Source organism: Patiria miniata, unplaced genomic scaffold (genome assembly GCF_015706575.1).
Source record: "Patiria miniata isolate m_02_andy unplaced genomic scaffold, ASM1570657v1 HiC_scaffold_14, whole genome shotgun sequence".
NCBI classification, from domain to species: Eukaryota; Metazoa; Echinodermata; class Asteroidea; order Valvatida; family Asterinidae; genus Patiria; species Patiria miniata.
In genome coordinates, this window is record NW_024037052.1 from 11051813 (window position 1) to 11077385 (window position 25573).

Here is a 25573-nt window from a genome sequence, read left to right on the forward strand (position 1 = left end):
GTGCGGCTTATACGCCGGTGCGGCTAATACGCCAACTTCAAATCTTAATTTGCAGATTTTCACATGCTGCGGCTTATACTCCGGTGACCTATATTCCAAAAATTAGGGTATACCGTTTTTAAGGTTTTTTTCTCTACTGAGGTCAGGTTTGAGCGCAGAAATGGGTACGATTTTTTTAAGATGTCTGATGGTCGACCATCTGGGGAATTTTATTTTGCTAGTACTCAACTGTTGATAGCGAACTAGCAGGATGGGTGGAGCTGACTGTTTTGTATTGTTTATACAGTGAAATCTTGATAAGCCAAGCTCTGATAACTCAAAACAACTGTTAAGTCAAACAAAGAATCCATTGCCTTTAGTAGTATAACAATTGATATACAACCCTGCTTAACTCAAAAACTCTGGTTAAGTCAAATTTTGAACCTGTTCTCTTGAGGTTTGACTTATGAAGATTTCAGCATTGCAGGTGTGCTTCTAGAGCTGAGAATTTGGATGAAGGCCAGGTGTGTAGCCGAGGGAATTAGTAAATGTTAAGATTTAAACTTACTTGTTAAGAAATGAATTAAAGAACTACTGCATAACCTAATTCCGATTAATGTTAGCTTTCTTGTCTGACCTGTTGCTTGTCAGTATGTTGTGTCAGACTTTCTTTTCTGACCCGGCGTATCGTCAGACCATCTGAACGCGATCCTATTTTTAACTTGCCAGTCTCACCTTTATAAACTGCATTTGCATTTGGCAACGTGCACACATGCACAGCGTTACCAGCAAAGATTGTGCGAGGGTCGAGGACATATCAGGTATTTTATATGAAACTCTGTGTAATTGTCAATATAGGGGAGGAAGGCTCCAGCTAGGGGATAGGGTGCTAGATTACAGTTGGAACGTCCAATATCTGTTAAACCAACAGGTTTAACGAACCATGGTCACCAATATTTCCACGGATAGGGAGGAATGTTTTTTTTGGTTTTATAGTGGGGGGATGGTGATATTGAAATCACTCAGACTGTGGAGGTTCTTTGTAGGCCTTAATATGGTTATAATGTGGTTTTAAATGGCGCGCTCTAGTTCAAAATTTGTGTACACTATTCAAATTGAATCATTAGGAACATCCCGCTCTTAATTTAAAACTTGAAATAAATTAATGAAAGACTTATTGCCGGCCAATGTGCTCGTGCTATGTCTCATTAGAAAGCTCATAACTAATATGTAATGCTAGAATATTATCAAATCAATTTGAAAATCTATTTTTCGAGGTGTCACACCCAAAAAGCACGTATACATTGACTTTACAATTATGTATTTTAGATGAAACTCAGTTGGATCTATACAACAGGGTATCAATCGTACTAATTATAGGAAGGAGGAGGCCAGCCAGTGGGGTTGGGGTTGGATATATTGGGTGGCCAATTTCTGTTAAACCCGTTAACCATTTTCACTTATATTTCCGGGAAAGGGGCAACAATTTGTTTTAGTTATCATGGTGGAGGGGGTGTTTCTCATGGATTAAGCAGAAGTTGATGTCACTATAGGAGTTGGCGTTAATTATGGTGGTGGGGTTGTAGAGCGAAGTATTTCAATGCTTTTTTATTTGAAGAAGAGAGTAAAACTAAAAGGAAGGACATATTGGAACACTTCATACATGAAACACCACATGTTTAGATGTGTTTATTACAAAACTGGCAAAATGAAATGAGGTATGCACAGAATTTATGAGTACTAATTTCTTTACATTCATTACATGGCAGTACCGTACTTTTACAAAACTCAGGGGGCTTCTTGACAATTTTCGGAGCATTTTTTTTTTAGTGAGGGACGTAGGTCTGGGCTTGTATACGCACAATAATTTCATGGAAGACTTTCATGCAAGACAGGCAAAGGTTATTGTACACTCGCATTCTTTTGTGAAAAGTTGTAATCATAAATAATGACGGGCATTGTAAGTCATAAACTTTTCAATGAGTGTTGATGAAAACTGATGAGAAATGGGGTGGTATGCGAGTATTAAGATTTTATTGTGAAATTATGGTTATGTAATTTGATAATCAAAGACATTGGTTTTGTTTTAAAATAAGTTTGCCAGTATAGGTGTACTACATTGATTTCAGTTTTTACACGATTGACACAATCTGCTTCGCCAGTAATTATCTAGTAATTATTCCATTATTATTATTGGGTACAACTAAGGCAAAGACACATATCTATAAATAAAAAAGTATGATTATTTTTGCACCATTTCATAACTTCTAAAAATGAAACTATTTCTAGGAGAAAAAGTTGGTTTGAATGGGTGAGAATGAGATGAGATTCTTGTTTAAGTGACTGGAGCTGGTCTTGTGAAGAGTGGGTGTCATCAGAACAATCCTTTTTGAAAGAGTAAAAGGTTATAGAAAAAAATGAGTAAGAAAGGAGGTGGTGGACTCACTGCAAGTGTTTTCTCAGTAAATGTTTCTACACTGTTTATTTGTCCCTGCTAAATGCAACTTTAGGATATATCCGTTGTTGATGGCTGATAGATCACTGTAGGGAAAAATAGTGATGTCAGGATATGGGAATGTTTCCCTAAAAACATATTAAGTTGTCGCAATAGGCCCAATTAAGAACGTGCTACTAACAGCTTAATGTTACCCCCCCCCCCCCCACATGGTCCCGCATTTTAATGCTTCACCGTGTTCACACTATGTATTAACGTATCATCATGGCTGTGTATGTGCAGCATGACAAGCCTTATCGCAAATATTTAATCACTTCAGTGATTCTGGACAATAGCTATGTGTAAAAGATACCAAGCACTGTGGGAAGGAAAACGGGGCCATTATCTGTGCTGTTTCTCTTCGTACAAATCCAATATTTTCAGTACCTGTACACATCACTTGTCACTCTGTGCTCTGGTCTGAAAATGTATGTTTTTTTCGGGAATGCTTCTATATTAATGTCTAAATGGCTGATGATAGGTCATTGTGGGGAAAAACTATTCCTAGATATGGGAATCATTCCATAATGTCTTGCAATATCAACAACGAATTGACACATTGTTTGTGGTTTAACAGGTTACATTATATTACAGTATTAAAAGAATAAAAAGTACCACATTATTAAAAAAGTATAATTTAACTGTACAGAGGTTTAGTGCATAAAAGCAAACGTTGATTGTAAACAACCATAGAGCTTTTCCATGCTCTATGATACAACCGACCATGTGTATTAATGTTTTGTTGAGGCGTTCAAAATCCAGGATGAAGACATTCTATCTACAGTCGCGAGGTTTAATGAGCACCTGAATGTTAGGTACTTACATTATGCGGTTATATTCAAGAACTTTGGCAGGATCAATCATTCCTAAGGATTTCGAGAAGACAATCGACGTGGCTGCCACTCAGAATTCTTATAAGCCCAGCTGCAGAAAGGTTACGTAACGCACGGTCTCCTCACCGGCTTGAGGCAAGTTAAGACTGGTTCCAGATCATTTTATCAAATGTACCAGTCTTAGTACAATTGAAATTATTAATAATTACAACGTTCAACATATGCTTTCTTTTTCTACATTATCGGAATGTACGCTGCAGTAACACATTGATTGAAATAACAGAGCAAAAAAATGTTGGACTCGATCTTTTAAACGTGGGCAACAAATACGTTTGGGCCATCTTTAACTTTTATCTGTATTTTACGGTCAGAAAGAAAATACGACCTAGCCACTCCTATACCGGGAGACAACGCATTTAACGCTCTAGACAGCAACTATAATCACAGAGCAATTATCGACACCTGTCTATTGTTTGGCCTCAATCAAAATAAATCTTTTAAACAGACAAGAGACTCCTACTCTAATGGTTAAGGTATTGCTTATATTACTGGGACACTTCTTATGTGCCCGTACCCGGAAATGATTACGATACAACCGACCTGCACCTCGGGTACAGTCAGTATCGTAAAGATATGATGGGTGGAACTAAAATGGGACTTGGTTTGGCAGACCTACCCTGGGGTTTAGGGTGTTACAGCAATTATACTGTGGCCTACATCAGTCAAAATCAATCGGTACAAAAGGCTTGGTTAGATTTTATACCTAACACAAGTTCGTTTACCCCCGCGGGGACTATCAAAATCAACTAATCAACTAGATTTACTTATGTTTGTGTACAAACATACAGCTGTTTCGGTAATTTATTGTAGTTTTATGTCATGTAAGACTGATAGGACATGTACGCTTAAGTGATCAGGACTAATACAGTTCTCTAGATAATGGGCTTCAAAATATGCACATTTAATATGCCGTCACGTGTCACGTAATGACGTCATCGTGACTTCACTTAAATGTCTATCTATAACACATTCCGGTCTAGGTACATACCAACTTTCAACCCAATTGGACATGTTGTTCTGTAGATATCGGCCTTTATAATATGTACATTTAATATGACGTCACGTGATGACGTCATCGTGACATCACTTGTATTTTTATCTATAACTCATCCCGGTTTAGGTACATACCAGGTTTCAACCCAATCAGACCTGTAGTTCTGTAGATATTCGCCTTCAAAATGTGCACTTTCAATATGACGTCACATGTCAGGTGATGACGTCATCGTGACGTCACTTTAATTGTCATCTAAAACACATACCACTCTAGGTACATACCCACTTTGAACCCAATCGGACCTGTAGTTCTGGAGATATAGGCCGTCAAAATATGCACATTAAATGTGACGTCACGTGACTTGTGATGACGTCAATGTTCGGCACACATCTGTGGGTGCTGGTCTAGGTGTGTGCCAAGTATAAAGGCAATCGGATTGATTTTAGTGGCCAAAGTGCCCTGGACAAAAAAACATGTACAAATGCAATAAGCAAAAATGACTGAAAAAGAAAAATGAGAGAGTAAAAAATAAAAATCTTAACGAAAACAAAGACTGTTTCGGCTGGTTGCTGAAGCAGCCAATTAGATCTTATGTGTACGCTTTACCAGGTGCGCAGGTTCAAACAAAAACGAGCGTATTAACACCAGGCACCGACTTAGATGCCTCAAGTTATCCTAAAAACATCAGCAACGCGGTAGACAACATGGGAACTAGTATCGATCAATGGTTTGATGCCGGATTTAAATTGGCAACCTCAACCGGACAACTCTTTCGATGACACCGCGACACCAACACCTGCAACCCCCCCCCCCCCAAAGCCTATGATTAACAATATATTATCATCAGCACCTTCAGTTACACCCCCGGAGTCTATGACAAATGATACACAACCCCAAATGTCCCAACTAGTGAGGTACCTTAGTGAAAAAATCGTGACACAGTGGACAAAAGCACCATTTTTTCACCAAAGCATCTCCATGGTATACCTTTTCGAAAAAAAGACGGACGCAAAAAATTGGATGATGGGAAGGGCATGTATGACGTCATTATGACGTCATCAGCTAATTATTACATGAAATATATATAAATTGATAATATCTTCTGAACTACAACCATCACAACAACAAAAGTCGCATCAAATAAAAGGGAACAACAAGATCTTTCATTTGAGTGGTATGTCAGGAGCGTGGAATGTAGTAAAGGGTGGTTTTTGGGGCCAAAAAGCACTTTTTTGGTCAAAAAAAACAGATTTTTGGCTTAAATCATGTATTTTTGTTGGCACCTTGTTTAACATGCAAATCGTATTTGTTATTGTGAGATTTTGTTTTTAAGTCAGAGAAAAAGGTTCAAATTCTATGCCAAAAGAGTTTTTGCAATTGATTATTATTTTTTATAATTGATTATTAGTATCTTAAATGCTTACACTTGTTCCTTAGATAGGTGGAAAAACTGCAGTTACCGTAAGGAAAGTTATCACCATTTTAGGGTATGGGCCAAAATGGGACTTAAGATTTCCTGTATTACCTTGATAAGGCCCAAAAAATAGTTCTGCTTCCCATTACATGGCATTTGAAAACAGAGTTGGTAGGTAAGGATTTTTTTGTTTGTGTACAATCATATATGGAGGCGTCTGCGCTTAGTCAAGGGTGAAAGGGAGAAATTGATTGTTTTTGGGGTTTTTTTTCTCATTTTTCCCATAAAACAAATTAGGGTAGGGGCTGTCAGAATAGGGTAGGTAGGGAAACCGGAAGCAGAACAGTGTACTATCATTTTTTGGGGGCCTAATACATAGTTTAGTTGCCAGCAAATAGATGGTGTGCATATTACTTTTATCAATGCATGTCCAGTTTGAGGAGACTTTTGAATCGAGACCTCCAACAAATCATGCATAGGCCTACGTTTTTTTTATATATCGAAAGTAAAAAAGCTTAAACTGTTGTGCAACAGCCCACAAATAAAAGCTTACCACTTTGTATTCATTATGTTGAAATTGATTTTTGAAACCAATGCATTTAGTGGTGAGACTCCTTTTTTGCGTCTCAAAGTGCCTGAAAATGTAAAGTTGTCGTGGAATCGCACATAAACAATCAGAATAAGTCAGGAGTAAGCCTAATCCATTTGGGGTCAAATCGGTTAGGATGTGCTGGGATGAAATGGAGAAATGAGCAGCCCTATCTCCACTGAAGTACTCCATTGCATAGCACAGCGTCTCAACATTATCATCTTCCAATAAAATTCTAAGGACCGGTTCTACGAGGAACTCAACACCACCATCAGGGGTATCCCTGTCGTAGAACAACTGTACCTCCTTGGCGAATTCAACGCCCAAGTGGGATCTGACCACAACTCCTGGCCCAGCTGCATCACTCACGTTGGCGTTGGCAAGCTAACTGAGAACGGGCAGAGGCTGCAGAAGCACCTCAGATCCCGTCACTGGCTTCAGCTTCATCTCATCATCACAGGAAGACCCTCACGAAACTGCATTCTCATCACACGCAGCGCTGACTGTAATACAGACCACTCCCAAATAAACAGATCCACCGCTCAAGGCAAAAAAGACGCCCATACTTCAAACATCGCCAGGACGTCAATCCCAGATCTGTGCAACACGAGGAATCTCCCTCCTCGATATCGTTAAGAAGGCCTTCGCCCTTGTAGTGCTGAACAGATCGCAGCTGCGAGCTGAGTGCATATACCCTGAGAGGCAGTGCGGTTTCAGAGCTGAAAGATTAAAGATCGACATTATCTTCTCCATTGTCTTCGACTTACGGCAGCTCCAGGAGAAGTGCCGAGAGCAGCGACGACCGATGTACTGACCGCCGGCCTTGCCGATGAAGGCCTTCGACCTTCGTCAGTAGAAAAGGCCTCTTCAGGCTACTGCAGAAGATTGGATGTCTCCAAGTCATCAAAACATTCAACTCCATTACCTTATCAGCATCGGACATATGATGTGCACAACAGCTGAACACCGCCGAACACTGGATGTGATCTGTCCGGATCATCTCTAGCAACATGTCTGCAACTAGGTTAACACAAACTCGAGAGCAAATACCTTACCAGTTCGTTGATGCGTCACAAATACGGAGACAATTGGAGAAACCAACCCTCCCAAGGAAGGCATATAATGTTTCCGGAATCATCTGCCATGGTTCGATACACCTTATGGGTATACCAGCAGAATGACTAGCAACGTGAGAAGTTCCAAGTGGTCATTGTGCCAGGACCAGCTATCAATGGGCTCCCTACTATACGAGCCGCACGTACCCTACGAGCCGCACCCTACACTTGGTCAAAACCTACACTGGCACACTGCCCCCAAAGCCTCAGGCCCCCACAGGAACCAAAGGGCTGGCCACTACCACTCCGGTGAGAGACACACAAGACCTGAAGGACCGGCTCCCAAAGCAGTTTGATACTTTCGACGACTTAGATACGCGCTCTCCTACACTTCAAGCCAGATACTCAGTCCCACATAAATCCGCCACATAGGTGCAGCTTTCATGCCAAACCAAAACCGCAGGCCAAGCTGAAAAAGACTGAGAAAGGCTGGGTCATACGAAAAGTCTCCCATCACACGGACGGGTGCAGCTCTATCACAGTTAAAGACGGCCCGTTCAGGATGTGTCCGGATCCCAAGCAGCTAAGCACATAATGTTTTCTAAAGATCCCCACTCTTGAGGAGCTCAAGCCAGAATTTGCACTGGAAAGGTTCTCCTCCAAGCTAGACGTCAACAGCAGAGTATTGGTCTGCTCACCTAGGGCAGTCTGAAAAAACTGACAACATACAATTTGGTTGTTAACAGCTTTCGTCGCCCATTCATCGGCTTATCAGTAAGCCAAGATAATGGTCCCCAAAAATATTGATGGCAAAATAAGCTAGATGCCTTGATGCATTGGAACAATCACCGGGACGACATTGCAGTGTTCGGTCTCCCTTGAAGAGCATGACGAGCGGCCGAATGTCTCATAGCCCTGATGGAAACTGCTGGTTCCTTAGCATAGTCAACAATGTCTCACACTGTACACCCCAAATTGCGCAGACAAAGTTACTCCCTTCAGCGATCTTCTTCGAAAAGATGTACCATTTCTCTGGGAAGAGGACCATCAAGCTTCTTTTACAACCCTTAAACACTCCATCTGAACTCAGTCCTGGCTACGATTCTCCGACACACAGGTATAGAAACAATCCTCAAAGTAGATGCATCTGAAAGAGGATTGGGCAACACCCAGGAAAGTAAACCCATCACATTTTCCTCGAAGAGCCTATAGATCCTCTTCCCAGAGCATATTCTCGAATATCGAGAGGGAAGCTGTGGCACTGCTGCAACTTCATTCGGCTCCAACTTCATTGTTGTCACTGACCATTAAAACCATTGGTTACGATCTGGCGCAAAATCCTAGCCAGTACACCACACCGCTTGCAGCGTCTTAAGCTACAAGGATACAACTTCGACGATGTCTACAAACCTGGTGCTATGATGGTGATCGCAGATGCACCCGGCAGATTGCCCAACCCCTCCAAGCTCGACAACGAGACATGTGATGAATCTGTAACTGAGATCCACTGGAATGGGCACCCGACTGTAACTTATGTTACATTTTTTTGTCCACCTATCTTTGGAATAAGTTTAAACATTTAAGATACCAATAATCAATTACGAAAACTCTTTTGGCATAGTATTTGAACCATTCTCTCTGACTTAAGAACCAAAACTCACAATACCACTTACGGTTTGCATGTTAAAACAAGGTGCCAAAATGATTACCCCAAATCCATGATTTAAGCACCAATTTTGTTTTTGTTTTACCAAAAAGGGTACTTTTGGGCAAAAAACCCACCCTGTACTACATTCCATCCCACTGACATACCACTCAAATGAAAGATCTTGTTGTTCCCTTTAATTTGATACCACATTTGTTGTTGTAATGCTTGTCGTTCTGAAGATATTATCAATTTATATGTTTTTCAAGTGTACGCATTTAAGATACTAATAATCAATTAAAAAAAATAATAATCAATTGCAAAAACTCTTTTGGCATAGAATTTGAACCTTTTCCTCTGACTTCAAAACAAAATCTCACAATAACACATACGGTTTGCATGTTAAACAAGGTGCCAAACAAAAATACATGAATTTAGCCAAAAATCAGGGTTTTTTACCAAAAAAGTGCTTTTTGGCCCCCAAAACCACCCTTTACTACATTCCACACCCCTGACATACCACTCAAATGAAAGATCTTGTTGTTCCCTTTTATTTGATGCGACTTTTGTTGTTGTGATGGTTGTAGTTCAGAAGATATTATCAATTTATATATATTTCATGTAATAATTAGCTGATGAAGTCATAATGACGTCATACATGCCCTTCCCATCATCCAATTTTTTGCGTCCGTCTTTTTTTCGATAAGGTATACCATGGAGATGCTTTGGTGAAAAAAATGGTGCTTTTGTCCACCGTGTCACGATCCTTGGCATTTTTGTCACTAAGGTACCTCACTAAACCCACAATGCTACAAACTCACCAAGACGAACAATTATCGTTGACGGTATGAATAATAGCTATAATAGTTAAAGTCGTACTTTAACCACCATAAAACAACTATAATTACAACTATAACTCCAACTAACTATAATTACAATAACAATAATGCTAACTAGACATATGTGGCAAACACAGGGCTGTTTCAGTTAACTTTTTGTGACAGGTCACCAGTAAAGTTTCAAGTATAAGTTCCATCCAGGAAGGATATGTACTTCTGTTTTTAATAACTGGTAGCATATAATATGTGATTACATTCTCATAGGGCTTTGAATTATGACATCATAATGACATCAATATCAATTTTCATCTATAATTATTTTTGTTGTTGTTAAATAACAACTTTAAGCATACATCGTTGAAAGCAAGTTCACATCTTTCACCAATTTTTAATTATAAGGCACTTCCGGTTTCAACCGGAAGCAAGGGTCACATGATTTTACACATATCAAAAATGAAAACCCTGGATTATTCTATCAATTCCCGCAAAAATCATGTGCAAGTCTCTCACGGTTGATTTATATTGATTTTTAAAGATTAAATCTATTAATCATTAACCTGATGTCACGTAACCCATGATGCCGTCATCATGGTGCACTTCTATTTTCATCTATAACACATCCCAGTCTAGGTACATACCAACTTTCAACCCAATCAGACCTGTAGTTTTGTAGATATTGGCCGTTAGAATGTGCACATTAAATATGACGTCACTTGTCAACTGATGACGTCATCGTGACGTCACGTAAATTTTCATCTATAACACATCCCGGTTTACGTACATGTACATACCAAGTTTCAACCCAATCGAACCTGTAGTTATGAAAATATCAGCCTTCAAAATATGCACCTATATTGTGACGCTTGAGTTACCTGATGACGTCATGATGACGTCAATGTTCAGCGCACATCTTCAGATGCTGGTGTAAGTGTGTGCCGAGTATAAAGTCAACCGGATTGAATTTAGTGCCCAAAGTGCCTTCTACTGTGAAAACATGTACGAATGCTATGGGGAATGGCTGAAAAAGAAGAATAAAATTTTTTAAAAATTAACGAAAACAAAGAAGGCTGTTTCGGCTGGTTGCTGAAACAGCCAATAATTACCCTGGATTGGACATTTGGGAGACATCCCCATAGACTTGTGCACAAAATTTTTCAAACTTAAATGTGCCCTAACCCAATATTCCCTTGTCCTTTTCCATGAATTTCGGTATTTTTACTAAACAAATATAACCTAATTGCAACGATAAATTTGTGCCTCTAAAGGGGGGCTGTGACATTAGGGAGATGAGATTTGAAGGTTTGCATGTTGGAAAGATACTAAGACGAGATAAGTTTGCGTTAGCACCATGTGAATAAATCTCTTTTGTGAGTATATGTGGTTCTGAAGAGAACCGGAGGAACTCAACGTTTCGAACAGTATGCTCTGCCCGTCGTCAGGAGAATGAGGGATTGGAACGATGATGCGATGTTATAAGGATGGGTGTGGTGAGGCGTGGGAAGGATGCAAACTGGTGAAGCTCGAAACGGTAAAGCTGAGAAGGATGCAAGTTGACTGAGGGATGCTGGATGATCATTGGAGCGTGTCAGTACACAGTGAGGGGGCAAAGGGGAAGGAGCTCAGCATATAGGTGACCCATAGGCGAGAACTGAAACTAAGTTGTCCTAGGGTATAGGAGACCCATCGGACTTGGACTTCAGGATGGGCCGCCAGATGGGAAACCGATGTGTTGGGGAACATGAGGAACATATGCTTGATGATCTCGATGGCTTCTCTAATGCATCGGGGGTACCAGTTCTGCTTGGCTCCAGTTGATCGGGTGGTCCTCAGTGTGGGAGTGTTTGACGATGGAAGATTTCTCGAAGTCTCCCTTCCTGCCATGGACTTTGTGCTCATTGAGTATGGTGGGGAGGTCCCTGCCAGTCACGCCGATATACACTTTGCCACATTGACATGGAATCTTGTACACCCCTGGTCTGCATTCTGGGTCACACCGATCCTTGTGTGAAGTCAGCAGGTTCTACGTCTTCAGAGGGGCTGTGTGGAATTCCATGCTTTTGGAGGATGTGTTGGATGTGATAAGAAGTGGTGCCTAAGTAGGGGAGGGTGATGGAACTATGGGCCCTAACTAACATCAAGAAATGAGATGTTGCCATCTCTTTCTTGTTCCATGGTGAACTGGATCCTGCTGTGAAGAAGTGGTGCCCGACGCTCACACAGAGACGCTATGGCTTTGTGCATATTAACAAATATACATGTATATATACGTGTTTGAACCAGTACGTACACATGGTGTGTCCCATCCACGGGGCTTTCAAAAGTGGTAAAAAAGCACCCTCTCTTGCTGGCACACAGAGACCATAGACCTTATTCATGAGGAAGCCTTTTATAACTATTTTACTATTTTAATTGGAGTGCATTCCAAACCTCACTTTCAATATTTTTTAACTGTGGCTTAAAACATTAGGTATGTTTAATCACAAATTTAAGTTATTCGTCAAAGCAGACTGGTACATGTATTAATGTGTACTGAACTTTTATTTCATTGCTTTTGTTTCTTCTCACAAGTTTCAAAAATGAAGACTTTACCGCGTTTTCAATTTGATATGGCTGATCCGTAAATGAAGTCTATATTAACATCTAATTCTGAAAAGTCCTCGGGCAAAATTTTGAGTGTTTTTCTGCATGAAAACCAAATCCTGACACTTAAAGAATATTTACAGAATATTTTGCTTTTAAAACTTCAAACAATGTTGAAATAAATTTCGCAAATGGTGACCCTCATGAAAAGAGGGTCGAAATTGTGCCCTCAAGTGTCCGCTTTCCGGTTATGAAAGAATTATTGCTGTAATAAACCAGTCTCTAGCGACTGGTTAGCGCACAGAAGGGTTGATTGTCACTGTTTGTGCTTGTCATAGGCTGTCACTGCAATTATCTGGTATTCGATTCATATCAAGATGGCATAAATTATTTCTCTTTTACATGGATTCAACAGGGATGCATTCTTCATGGGAGCAGACATGGAGATAGAGTCTCTCCAAGACGATACAGAAAACAGACAGGTAAAAAGTTGATTTTCTATTTATTTATATACATTTACATTTTTTGTTTCTCTTGCCATTTAAAAAAAAAAAAATACCCAGAGGGAAGAAATTGCATGCATAAATTGGTATGCATGATAATTAGTATACATTTTCTGAAGTAGGGGATGGTATTAGAATTAGTTGGCCCTCTAAAAACCAATGGTAATTGTATGTTCCATTTTTAGGTCCCTTACAATTGGTCTTAAAACAAAACTATTACTTCAAGTCATAAAAGATGTACTGTACATGCTATTTTTAACTTTTAATTCAAAGAAATAGATAATGGGTCGTATGTATAAAAACTAGCGAATGCTAGGAAGTTAAAGCAAAAAGTAAAAGCATTTACTGTGGAGTATAAGCATTAAGTAAAAATCAATGCTTGATTCTGTATGAATAAAACTTTTCCTTTAGTGTTCAGCATTTACTAGACAACAGGTAGCACATGCTTCTTACTGTAGGATTGCTTTCATGGACGAATGGTTGTCAACAATAGGGTCTCTTTTTTTTGTGAAGGAACTGCCACACACACGTAGGGTTTACATGCAGGGTAATAGTCCAATTCAAGGTGATGCATACAGTACATGTAGTATAGGTTTTCCCGCACATTTTAAAACTGTTTTCATTCAAATTCATAAACGGTTTACTTCAAATTCGTCTTGAAAATTCATGATCTTACATACCCCATGTTCAATTTTGTCTTTGGTCGCTCATTTTAGACAATTCAGTTTCGTCGTCTGCAGTTGTCGAACGTACGAATCAATTTCGTCGTTTTGCAATCAATGTTATATACATTTCATTCAAATTCGTCTCATGATTGTATGCTATCAATTTTAGAGGGGGGTGGGGGTTATTGGTAATGGGCAAATGATGATTCTTTGAGTCAAAACAATTAATACATATATTTCTTGGAAATAACAGATTTCCTTTCTCAATATTACTCCAGATTCTCCTGGTGAGGTGATTCATTTGGACTTTTCCCCCTTTGGTTTGCCATGTTTTTTGGTAGGTATATATCAGAAGAGCTTTTTAATACCACTTTTACTAACTGTTTTCCTGTGGAGGAGATTTTATGTGGTGTACGATACGTAAAAAGTAATATATGTAATGTATGGATAGACAAAAAAATGGTAGTACAGGTAGTCATTACCTCAGCCGAGAGGCTCGAAGGGTATTGTCATCACCTACGGCGTCTGTCCGTATGTCTGTCCGTTCTGACCAGACCACCTTGTGGGGTGATGTTCCTTTCAGAACACATCACCCCACTTTTTACACAATGGAAAAACATCACCCCAGAAGGGAATCTTTAGAAAAAGGGACAATGGGAACACAATGCTATCACCCCACAAGTCCGTCTGGCTAGAACGCCCGTCCTGACCATACCACCCTTGTGGGATGATGTTCCTTTCAGGACACATCACCCCACTATTTTTAAAATAGAAAAACATCACCCCAGAAGAGAATCTTTAGAAAAAGGGATAATGGGAACACACAATGCTATCACCCCACAATTCCGTCTGGCTAGACCGTCCGTCCGTCCGTCCGTCCGTCCGGGCAGCTTAGTTTGCGGATGATAACTTAAGTTAGAAATGTTGTTTGGGATTGTAACTTCGGTAGGGGGTTGCCCTTAGGAGTAGGCAAGTTGGGAATGGTTTTGAGGTCAAAAGGTCAAAGTTCAAGGTCACCGTGGTGAGTTAAAGGTAAATGGTTTCCGGATGATAACTTGAGTTAGAAATGAGATTTTGGTGTCTAACATTGGTAGGGGTTGCCCTTGGGAGTAGGCAAGTTGGGATTGGGTTTGGGGTCAAAGGGTCAAAGGTCAAGGTCACCGTGGTGAGTTAAAGGTAAATGGTTTCCGGATGATAACTTGAGTTAGAATTGAGATTTTGGTGTTTAACTTTGGTAGGGGGTTGCCCATTGCTACAGGCATGTTGGGATTGGTTCTGGGGTCAAAGGTCAAGGTCACCATGTTGAGTTAAAGGTTAATGGTTTCCGGATGATAACTTGACACTCTGGTTGAGGGGTTTCAACAGCAATGCTGTTATTTTCTGATTTTTATTTTTGGCTTTTTCACATAGTTGAGAAAAAGCCTTTGCTTTTGTTAAGATTTTCTTTTACTTCTTCTTTTGTTCATTCCAAATCCCATAGAATGTATACACTTTTTTCTGATCAGGACTTGGGACATAAAACACAGTCATGTCTTTGCCTTAATGTAAAAACAATTCTTATCCCTCTGGCTGTAAGCCAGAGGGGGATATTGCGATAGCAGATTTCTTCTGTGTGTATGTATAGTGGTGTTCCCCAGGCGCGGTTCTACGGGGGGGCTTTAGCCCCCCCAAAATAAATTCCGTAAAAAAAAAAATTGCATTAGCAAAAAGAAGGATTGTGATGTACATGCGAACGGTCTCCCTAAAAAAAATAGTCGTGACAAGGGTGCATTAGTTAATATAGTGTCAATGATTTTAGGATTTTATGGGCGCTCCCCATTGAAAATGGCATGAGGCCTCTCCCCTCCCCCCCCCCCCCCCACCCCCCCCCAGTGTCTGGAAAAAATAACCGGTCTACATTTCAGCACGCCTCCCTGAAAAAAATTCTGGATCCACCCTGCTAGCCCCCCCAAAATATTGGTTCTAGAACCGTGCCTGGTGTTCCCTAACATGGCGCACTTCGACATTTACACTGACATTTCTCATGTACTGCTGCAAAACTTCATTGACAAACTTAAAATTCATGCAGTGAAATACTGGTACTTTTACCTTATTAATGTGTTATTTAGTCTCTGTCGGCTGAGTGTTCCCCAACGTGGCGCACTTGAATAAATCTCGGAAAATTCCAAATTAACATTTGAGAATTTCTGTAAAGTTGATAAATTCTGATGAACCAATACCTCTTCTTACATGACCAACTAGAAGTTTGTCAGAAAATTATTTGCTTATTTTTGGGGGACGTTTTTAAAGGGTTCACTGTGCACTTCGAAATAAAATTGGAAAATCACGCCGAAATATATTTTTGAAACGGATATGATATATATGATATATATATGAAACGGATAGATAAACTCGTGATTTGTGAACGGGAGTGTTTAGAAATTGAAATGTCACTTTCTGTGAAATTTTAGTTCAAACTTTTGCTGTAGGTAGGCGCTACAGGGGAAAAATCAAAGTGCGCCACGTTAGGGGCCGTGCCAAGTTAGGGTACATTAACAATATGTTACTGTGTATGGGTGTCTGTATGCATGTATGTGTTCATCTTTTCAAACCCGCGGACGACAAATACCAGAGAACAAAAGAGAACAATATCGTTCACGATTCCCAGCATACGTCCACGATTAGGGTCTTGTACAAACAAAAGAGGGACAATAGGACGTCCACGATCAATGGTGAATACACATTTGTGTGTATACATGTTCTACATAACCTCCGAGGACAGACACACAAAGGGAGAAGAAAGGATCCTTTCAGTCTTCGGGTGTTAGGTCTTTGGTTTTAAACGGTCCTCTGTTGTAGGTTCGTGTGCTTAGTCTATGTTACAGGGTTATATTAAAGGGACAAAGGGAAACACAAAGCATTGTCCTCAGGAGAATAGTTTTCAAGAGTAAGTTTGGGTGGGTGAGTTTGTCTTACATACGCAGTGTGGACTTCCGACAAAAGACGTCCACATAATGTAGGTAGCACCGACGTTGTGTGGACTTGCCCCACGTCCACACAGTGTTTCCCCATTTCTGGAAAACAGGTTTAGAGGCATTTTTGGGTTAGGTTTATCTGTAGCAGAATGAAGAGAAACACTAAAGGAATCATAGAAAAAAATTGGGTTGAAAGAGTTTTCACAGTTTGAGAAAAATGAGTTTTTCACTGGTTTTTTTCTTAACTTAATACACGAAAGCAATGGAAAGTCCACACTAGTCATGTGAAACAAGTATGGGTGAGTTTGTGTGAGTTTGTCTTACATTCCCTATGTGGACTTGTGAACAAAAGATGTCCACATAATGCAGGTTGTGTTAACGTTATGTGGACTATGCCGTGTCCACATAACGTTTTGCCCTTTTCTGGAAAACAAGTTTAGAGGCATTTTTGGGTTAGGTTTATCGGTAGCAGAATGAAGAGAAACACTATAGGGAATCATAGAAAAAAAATTGGGTTAAAAGAGTTTTCACAGTTTAAGTAAAGTTATTTTTTGTACCGAGTTTTCTTAACTACACGAAAACAAAGGAATGTCCACATAGCGTATGTAAAACAAGTGTGTGTGGGGGCTCTTGTATTGTATTACAGACAACAAAAGGACAGACAACAAAAGGAGCACAAAGGAGCCTTTGACCCTCGGACGACGGTGCCTATTGTTAAAACCGGTCCTCGATCGTACGGTTATGTGCTTAGTCTATGGGAATGTGTTATATTAGAGGGACAAAGGAAAACACAATAGTTGACCTCAGGCGTATAGTAAAAAAAAGACTGGGGGTGGGTGTGTGTTCCTGCATGGCATTACGCCTGAGGACAGACAACAAAAGGAGCACAAAGGGGCCATTGATCCTTGAAGGAAGGTGCCTATTGTCCTCGAACGCAGGTTTGTGTGCTTAGTCTATGGGAGAGTGTTATATTACAGGGACAAAGGAAAACACAAAGCCAATCCTCGGAAGCATAGCAAAAAACGACTGGGTGTGTGTGTGTGTGTGTGTCCGGACAAATCTTGTCAGCGCGATAACTTGAGAAATACTTAACATATGAACTTCAAATTTGGTTTGTGTATTGTTCTTGGTAATCCTAAGAAGCCTATTGCATTTGGGGCCAAAACGTCAAGGGTCAACGTCACAGTGGCTGAAACGATAATTTTGTCAGCGCGATAACTTGAGAAATACTTTACATATGAACTTCAATTTGGTTTGTGGATTGTTCTTGGCAATCCTAAGAAGCCTATTTCACTTGGGGCCAAAAGGTCAAGAGTCAAGGTGACAGTGGCTAAAACAAAAGAAATTTTGTCAGCGTGATAACTTGAGAAATACTTTACATGTGAACTTCAAATTTGGTTTGTGGATCGTTCTTGGTAATCCAAATAGGCCTATTGCATTGGGGGTCGAAAGGTCAAGGGTCAAGGTCACAGTGGCTAAAACAATAGAAATCTTGTATTTTTTCTAAGATCACAGGGATTAATTCATATAAACCCTACAGAAGACACTAATGCTGTCAATGAACGTTCCATGTGACCAAGGTATACATGTAAGTTGATGTTAAAAGAGTGGTGTTATGTCATGGGAACAGTCACGGTTGCAGGGCATTTGTGTTTGTAAACACACCTGACTTGTTTCCAATAGGTTTTGTACACGTTTTTCTTCAAACCATACACTTTGGCACTTTCATATGCCTGAAACTTCAGATATATAACTTCAGACTTGGGACACACTAAGACCAGCAGCCGAAGATGGTCCTTGATGATGTGTTACAGATGGAAATTGAAGTAACGTCATCATGACGTCATCACATTTCATTTGACATCACATTGAAAGAGCATTTTCTAAGGCCTATATCTACAGAACCATAGGTCTGATTGGATTGTTACCCATACCTGGATGTGTGACAGATGAAAATTCAAGTGATGGCATCATCAAATGTCATGTGACGTCCATTAAATGGGCACTTTTCTATTAAAGGCCTACCAGTATATCTACAGAACTATAATGCTTGATTTGGTTGTAACTTGATATGTACGTATAATGTGCTGTTATAGATGACATTTGTAGTGACGTCACTAATTGTTCATCATGTGCACGGAATATTTCAAATATCCGAAACAGCTTGTGTTTGTCCACAAACACATTTCTAGTTTTGTTTGTTTTGTTTTTTTTGCTGCGTGGCAACCCGTGGTCCGAATGTTATGTTTTGGGTATTAAAAGATGCGCAAGACTCAAGGCTAAAAAAAGTCAGAACAGCTCAGGTCGCAAAACAAATCTACAGTTTGTGTGGGAATGAGAAAATCTGGGATAAAAACTCCAAAAATTCTGCATGAGAAAAAAAACATAAGAAACAGCCCCCTCTATTGACACAGTCAGCAACCTTTTCGTACTCAATGATTCGCTCGTACCCCCACCCTGCAAACAGGTTGAAACACAAGGAGTGCTTGCCAGATGATACTTCTTTCAAGCTTCATATTACATGCATGTATTATATTTTTGTCATTATTTTCTCATCCGGGTGTCAAAACCTTTCATTACAGTTTGTCCGAATTGAAATGATCAAGTTTTAAGATCGAATGTTATTAACTAAATTAAAACATAGTTAAACCGTACTCCAGATGAGAATCTCATGGTTCATCACATCTTTCAGTTTGTCTTAAAGAAAAATTGTCATAAGTGAAGTTTTTTTAAACAGACTCCCTCTCCCCCCTTAAGTAGCAGCGACGCAGAATTTTAATAAGGGATTATGTACATGTATCAGATAAGTTGAAGCCTCTTATTACAAAACCACTCAAAAATGATACTCAAGTTCTCATACAGGTCAGGTTGGTTATATTTTTTATTACACTTTCCTTAAAAAAAAATGACTCAAAAAATAAAGACGGCAATAACTGCAAAAACTGTTTTGGTGATTTTTTTTTATATTCCAGGTGCAATGTGGTTTAAGTAATCACCAAAAAATTTCAAATTTATTTAATATAATATTTTTGTTTCATTTATTTATTAATTTATTTTTGTGGGGGCCCGGCAAGTTTAACCTTCACAGTTTTTGTCCACACAAGAAGAATGGTATTTAGATGACATAAGTTTGTTCAATCTGTACTGAACGAAGTTACTCGTTTATTTTCAACTGACAAAACGAGCTAAGCGCCTGTTTGCATAATTGTTGTAACATGCATTGAAAGTCTCATCAAATTGAAGGACCCACTTTCTGTTTGCTAACTTTTTCAAGAAGAGAAAAATAATTTATATTCCCCTATTTGGAAGCTATGAGTGGCAACATTACAACTGCAATTTGTTTCAGCCGAAACCGTCTTACCGTTTTTATTATTTTGAATATTGTTTTAAGAACTGATTCATGTTTTGTCCATCCATTCCGTGAAAACCACCAATAAACCGCAACGGCCCACCCGCTTCCTTTTTTGAGGCTGCATCAAATTTGTATTACTTTCTTTTTTTTAATTCAGGCAAAACATTTTTTAAAAGATGTTTCAGAAGTTTAGATGCTTTACCAGATGCTATGCGTGCACTTCTATTATTATTGAAAATATGTTACTCTGAGATTCAAAATTATTTACAAAATTAGTTCACAAAATTATACTGATCTGGGGATTAAGGGAATGTACATCGTTTGCCTTTGCTGTAATTTTCAGAAATGGATGGAATTGGGGGGTTGGAAATATATAGCAAATATAGTTACACTGACTTTTTTGAGGTTTTGGGTTCGAAAATGCTATAAAAACCAAGAAAAACCAAGAAAAACGATCATTTTCCTGTAGTCTGGTTCCCTGACTCCATATAAGAAGAATCCATTGATCTCCATATACACATATATGGAGATCAATGGAAGAATCAGAGCAGTTTACATACATTGGGGAATTGTAAGGTCAGGGAACCAGTCTAGCTGGCTCGTACCCGTTCATAAGTTTGTAATCGATTCCAAACAAGTGCGATGGTCAATTGGGGCCAGTATTTGAAAAAAAAGCCAGTTGTTTCCAACGCTGATCGGCCGATCAGCATTGGAAATTGATACAAAAATACCACTTTTCTTGAAAATGACAGTATACCAGGTGCCATGATTTTACAGGATGCTTTACACTGTCATTCACTAACAGTCCAGCAAGGTATTTCAAAATGCTTTGGTAGTTTTATTTTTTGATGTTTGCAAATGTTGTATTTTCCCTTTAATATACCAATCGATGAATATGTAGCTAATCTTAAATTGAAAACTTAATCATTTCATGTTCAACAAAATTATAACAAAGATATTTTGGCATTCCGATGAGAAATAACAAAAAAATCTAGAATATAATATGAAAGAAGTATCATCTAGCAACTAGCAAGCACTCATTGGCCGAGTTCGGGCTGGTCTTGTTCTTGACACGGGTATATCATTTTTGCACAAACCCCAACGGGAAGGTGGTGTGAGATCCTGTTCCGAGTGCAGTGTTCGTGAGTCGTGTTCCCGCCGTTCGGCGCGAGAACAATGAAAATACTCGTGTCAAGAACAGACCGCCCGGACTCAGACAAACGTGAGAAAGGTTTCTGACTATGTCAATAGAGGGCGCTGTTTCTTATGTTTGTTTCTCATGTAGAATTTTCGGCAATTTAATCCCTGATTTTCTCATTCTCAAACAAACTGTGGATCGGGGAACAAAGTTTTTTCGATATGGTACACCATAATCTACATGTTTGTGAAGTTTTATAAAATTTGGCGAACCAGATGTCCCACGGACTAAGTTCTGCATCATCTGTCATAAACAGTTGATGACATGCAAAAGTTATTTTTCCCTGAAATCTCAGGATAGACTCTCTTTAGTTGAGGAGGTTGGAAACATAACAAGGCATGTTCCTGCAGTTGAGGGAGTAGTCGTGTCAATAAGTGCACAGTGAATACTTAGTCAGGATTGTGTCCATCCTTTAATTTTTGGAAGATGTTCATAAGAAGACACAAAATCATTTATGTGATGCTGAAGTTGGCATAAGTAGAAAGGATGATCAGGTCTTGATCCCAAGACAAAAAAAAAAAACAACTATGGCACAACCCGACCACTGTCTGGAATTGTTCTCATAAATCTTCTTTCTTTCCTTTTTTTTCCGGACAATACTTCTCCGCGGGTTTTCTCCTAAACGGTATATGGTATGAACTTGTAAGTTTCAGCATATATCAACCCTCATCCATAGTGGTGCATATTACTCTGACGTCATGATGACGTCATCGGGTGTCAATTACACTCGATTTTAGCTGAAAAAAGTGACCAAATACTTTCACCTATAACTATAGAACAAAATAGTCATTGATGTTTGTATTCTGTAATCAGATAGACCATTAATTGATAAACATTTTTTGTCGTGTACGTGAACTCGCTTGGCCTTTACTTCCGGGTCTACGGAAGGTCAAATCAGGTGAATTCAAAATGAAGACTTTAGCCTAAAATCAAAACAAAGCAAAATTTCTTCCAAACGGTATGATCATAAAACCTAGTGTGAACATATACCATGGTACAAAAATGTCATAAATTTTGTTACGTCATCATGACGTCATCAAGTATCAAATTACAAGCAATTTAAGGGCAAATTTTGACAAAATAGTTTGTGCTATATCTTTTGAACCAAATAGAGTATCGTGTTCATTTTTTTTGATGCTGTAGACTATGCCGTGAGAAACATTTCTTGTTCCCGGACACAAAACTGCTTGACCTTCACTTGCGGTGTTACCGGAAGTGCAATAAAAACGGCATATAACTGAAAAGCGGGAGCATCTTACTACACACATATAAATTATGAAAGTGTTAAGTGAGGAATATCAGACACACAAAAAAAACAGTGTGATGACGTCATCATTCGAAAGGGCGCCCTCTAGCGGCACATAAAATAGTGTTTTCTTTTTAATTTGAAAACGATTGGTTCAAATTTTGCAAATCGCCCCTTGATATTCTTTGATTAGCCACAGATAATTTGGAAGGTTCCAAATTCATGACGTCATCGGACCGGAAGTTACTTCTATGACAATTTGAAAATATTAATATAATATTTTAGATTTAATTCTATCATTTGATTCATGTCGTATATCTTGTAGCCCATATAACGATATCCCTTACAATGTTCACGTTTTGCTTCCAAATACTGTGACGTCATCAAACCGGAAGTTAGGTGTTATGAATACATACAGTTATATTTTCCATATTTTCATACGTTATTATTAACTTCTCAGCGAACATTTATCCACTCCGAACTAAATCGATATCCACTTCCCATTTTTGAATAATGACGCCATCAAGCCAGAAATAACTTGTATGAGTACAGAGAATGTTTACTAAAATGTATCACACTGTTAAAGATGCATTTTTTGAAACAAAATAATTGATTGTACTGGAAAGGATTTACTTCGCGATCCTTTGTTCTTACATGAACATATTCATAACTCAACGTGTTTGTAACAACAAACGAGAACCTCTAGTTGTAATAATCTTTGTTTGTTTGTTTCTTTTTGTTATCGACAATATTTCTCTGTGGGTTTTCTCCTCAATAGTTTATGGTATGAACTTGTAGCTTTCAACGTATAACGATCCTCATCCCAAGTGGTGCATATTGACATGATGACATAATCGGGTGTCAAATTACAAGCGATTTTTGCTTAATAAAATGACCAACTTCTTTCACTTATATCTCTTGAACAAAAATGATCAATTGTTTTCAAACTGTGTAATTAGATATTAAAGATATAGTCCATCATTTGTAATTTGTGCATTTTGTTAGTTTGAAGCAACAAAAGTGCTCAAAATCTAAAGACGGGTACTGAATAACTAACTTGATGAAGTTTCAGCTCAGCTTCAGCTGTATAATCAGAGAAAAACAGCATTCTAGGATCTCAATTTCAAATCAAAAGTTGCTGAATCGTGTTTTGAATTGGGCCTGAATTCAGCGTCTGAGACACGTTCTCACTTAGCCAATTGCAGCTGCGCAATGTCACGCACTGATCCGACGAATTACAGCAACCGAGCGTGCGTGTGCGTCATGCCAATGCTTGCGTGCGTTTCGCCGAATATCAAAACAAACTACTAATTTAAATTTCCTACGGTGCGTCTTAAGAAGCACCGTTAGAAAAAAGACCTTCTTTCGTTGATTACTTCTAAGTGATAGCTTGCCAAAAAGAATAATTTCACAGGGAGTTTGGTCCCCTTACTATCTTTCAACCAAGTATATTTTTCAACAATAATTACTCCAGTTACTTTTAGCTGCAAATGATGGACTATAGCTTTAATAGATAAACATTTTTTGTCATGTACGTGAACTCGCTTGACCTTTAATTCCAGGTCTACTATAAGGCCAAAGATTGGTGAATATAAAATACAGATAGAATCCTAAAAAATAACAAACCAATTTCTTCCAAACAATTTTACAGGATTATGATAAAACCTAGTATGAACTTGGAACCCGGTACGAAAATGTTAACAATTTTGTGATGTCATCATGACGTCACCAGGTATTTAAAGGCGAAATTTGACAAAATAGTTTCAGCTATATCTTTTGAACCAAATAAAGTATTATGTTCACTTTTTTTGTGAGGTTGTAGCAGATGCCTTGAGCAACATTTCTTATTCCTGGGCACAAAACTGACCTTTACTTCCGGTGTTACCGGAAGTGCAGTAGAAGGAATTTAATTTTAAAACGGAAGCATTTCACTGCAGCCAAATCATTATGGAAGTGTTAATTGAGGAATGCCCAACTTGAAAAATAAAGGGCGCCCTCTAAGCGGCATGCAAAAGAATGTGTTTTTTTTTTATTATTATTTTGAAATCAGAGGTCTTTGTTTTTAGCAAAGTGCCCATTAATATTCTTCAGACAATAAGTTGTCTTTGTTTCAGGAGAATTCTGAAATGCCTTATTTTTTTAGTGAAAAACCCAAATGTACTTTTTGAACTCGTGGTGATATGATCTCTGCTGCAATAATATCAGTCACAGTTGTCGATGCTTTTGTCTGGGTACGGTAATTATCTAACACGAAGTGATGGTGTAATCAATCCGTAGACTTTTATCTTGTTGTATTTTGTTTATAATTGGAAGTCTGTGTGACCCGGTAAAGTGCAGCATCATTTGACGTAACAGGAAATGATGTGCCTATAATGGAAGTTTGGAACATAAAACAGATACATTGTTATTACTTAACTATTGGCAAGTTCATGGGAAAGAATATCCAGTGAAATACTGTATATAGTTTCATTCTTAATCATCCTGCATTGTTGCTGCAGGCGCATTTATGCATGTTTAATCGATCTACATACTCTCTGAAGCAGAATGCTGATGAGTATTAAATCATTCATATCATAACAGTAAATCATTCATAAAATCCAGGTGTGAAAAACATCATTGTTGGTGTTATTATATTGAGCAGATGAACTGTTGTTCATAAAACATGGACACCAACATTTCAGTTGTGACAGGGATGCAATTATTTTTTTGTGACTTGAGAAATGTATAGCTATAGTGTTTTACTTTATCACATTAAGATGCATGTCTAGAAAACTGCTGTTGAAGTTGAAAAATAAAAAGACCACAAAAAATTGTATATGTACACCATGGATTTAACAACAGATGAAATGAATTACAACAGCTTAAAAATATTCATCACATGGTATGACAGCCTCATCTTTGAAAGTAACGGAAGGGTTGGAGGTCCAATTATGAGTTTTTACTACATTATTGGAATTCTTTCATAGGGTAATAAGGCCCCAAAAAAGCTCCGGGTTTGGTATAAAGCTTGCCCAAAAAAGTGGTGTGTGGTTTTTTTGTACCTGATTTTTTTGCTTCAAATGTCGGGTGATGACTGCAAATGGTGCCCGACTAAACTTAGTGCAAATATATGGGAGTCCAGAGGCCACATAAAGCTTATTCTCGACCATAACCCGATCTAAAAACACGTTAAA

General features: G+C 38.7%; 1 protein-coding gene across 1 annotated transcript in view; it reads left to right on the forward strand.

Moving 5' to 3' along the window:
- LOC119722043 (cytoplasmic dynein 2 intermediate chain 1-like) overlaps positions 1-14380 on the forward strand; it is a 244618-nt gene extending 230238 nt beyond the window's left edge. The window contains exons 22-23 of the mRNA XM_038192032.1: positions 12898-12964; positions 13929-14380. Coding sequence (XP_038047960.1) covers positions 12898-12964; positions 13929-14074 — 213 coding nt within the window. The 3' untranslated portion in view covers positions 14075-14380. The remainder of the gene's footprint in view (positions 1-12897; positions 12965-13928) is intronic.
- Positions 14381-25573: the final 11193 nt, after the last annotated feature.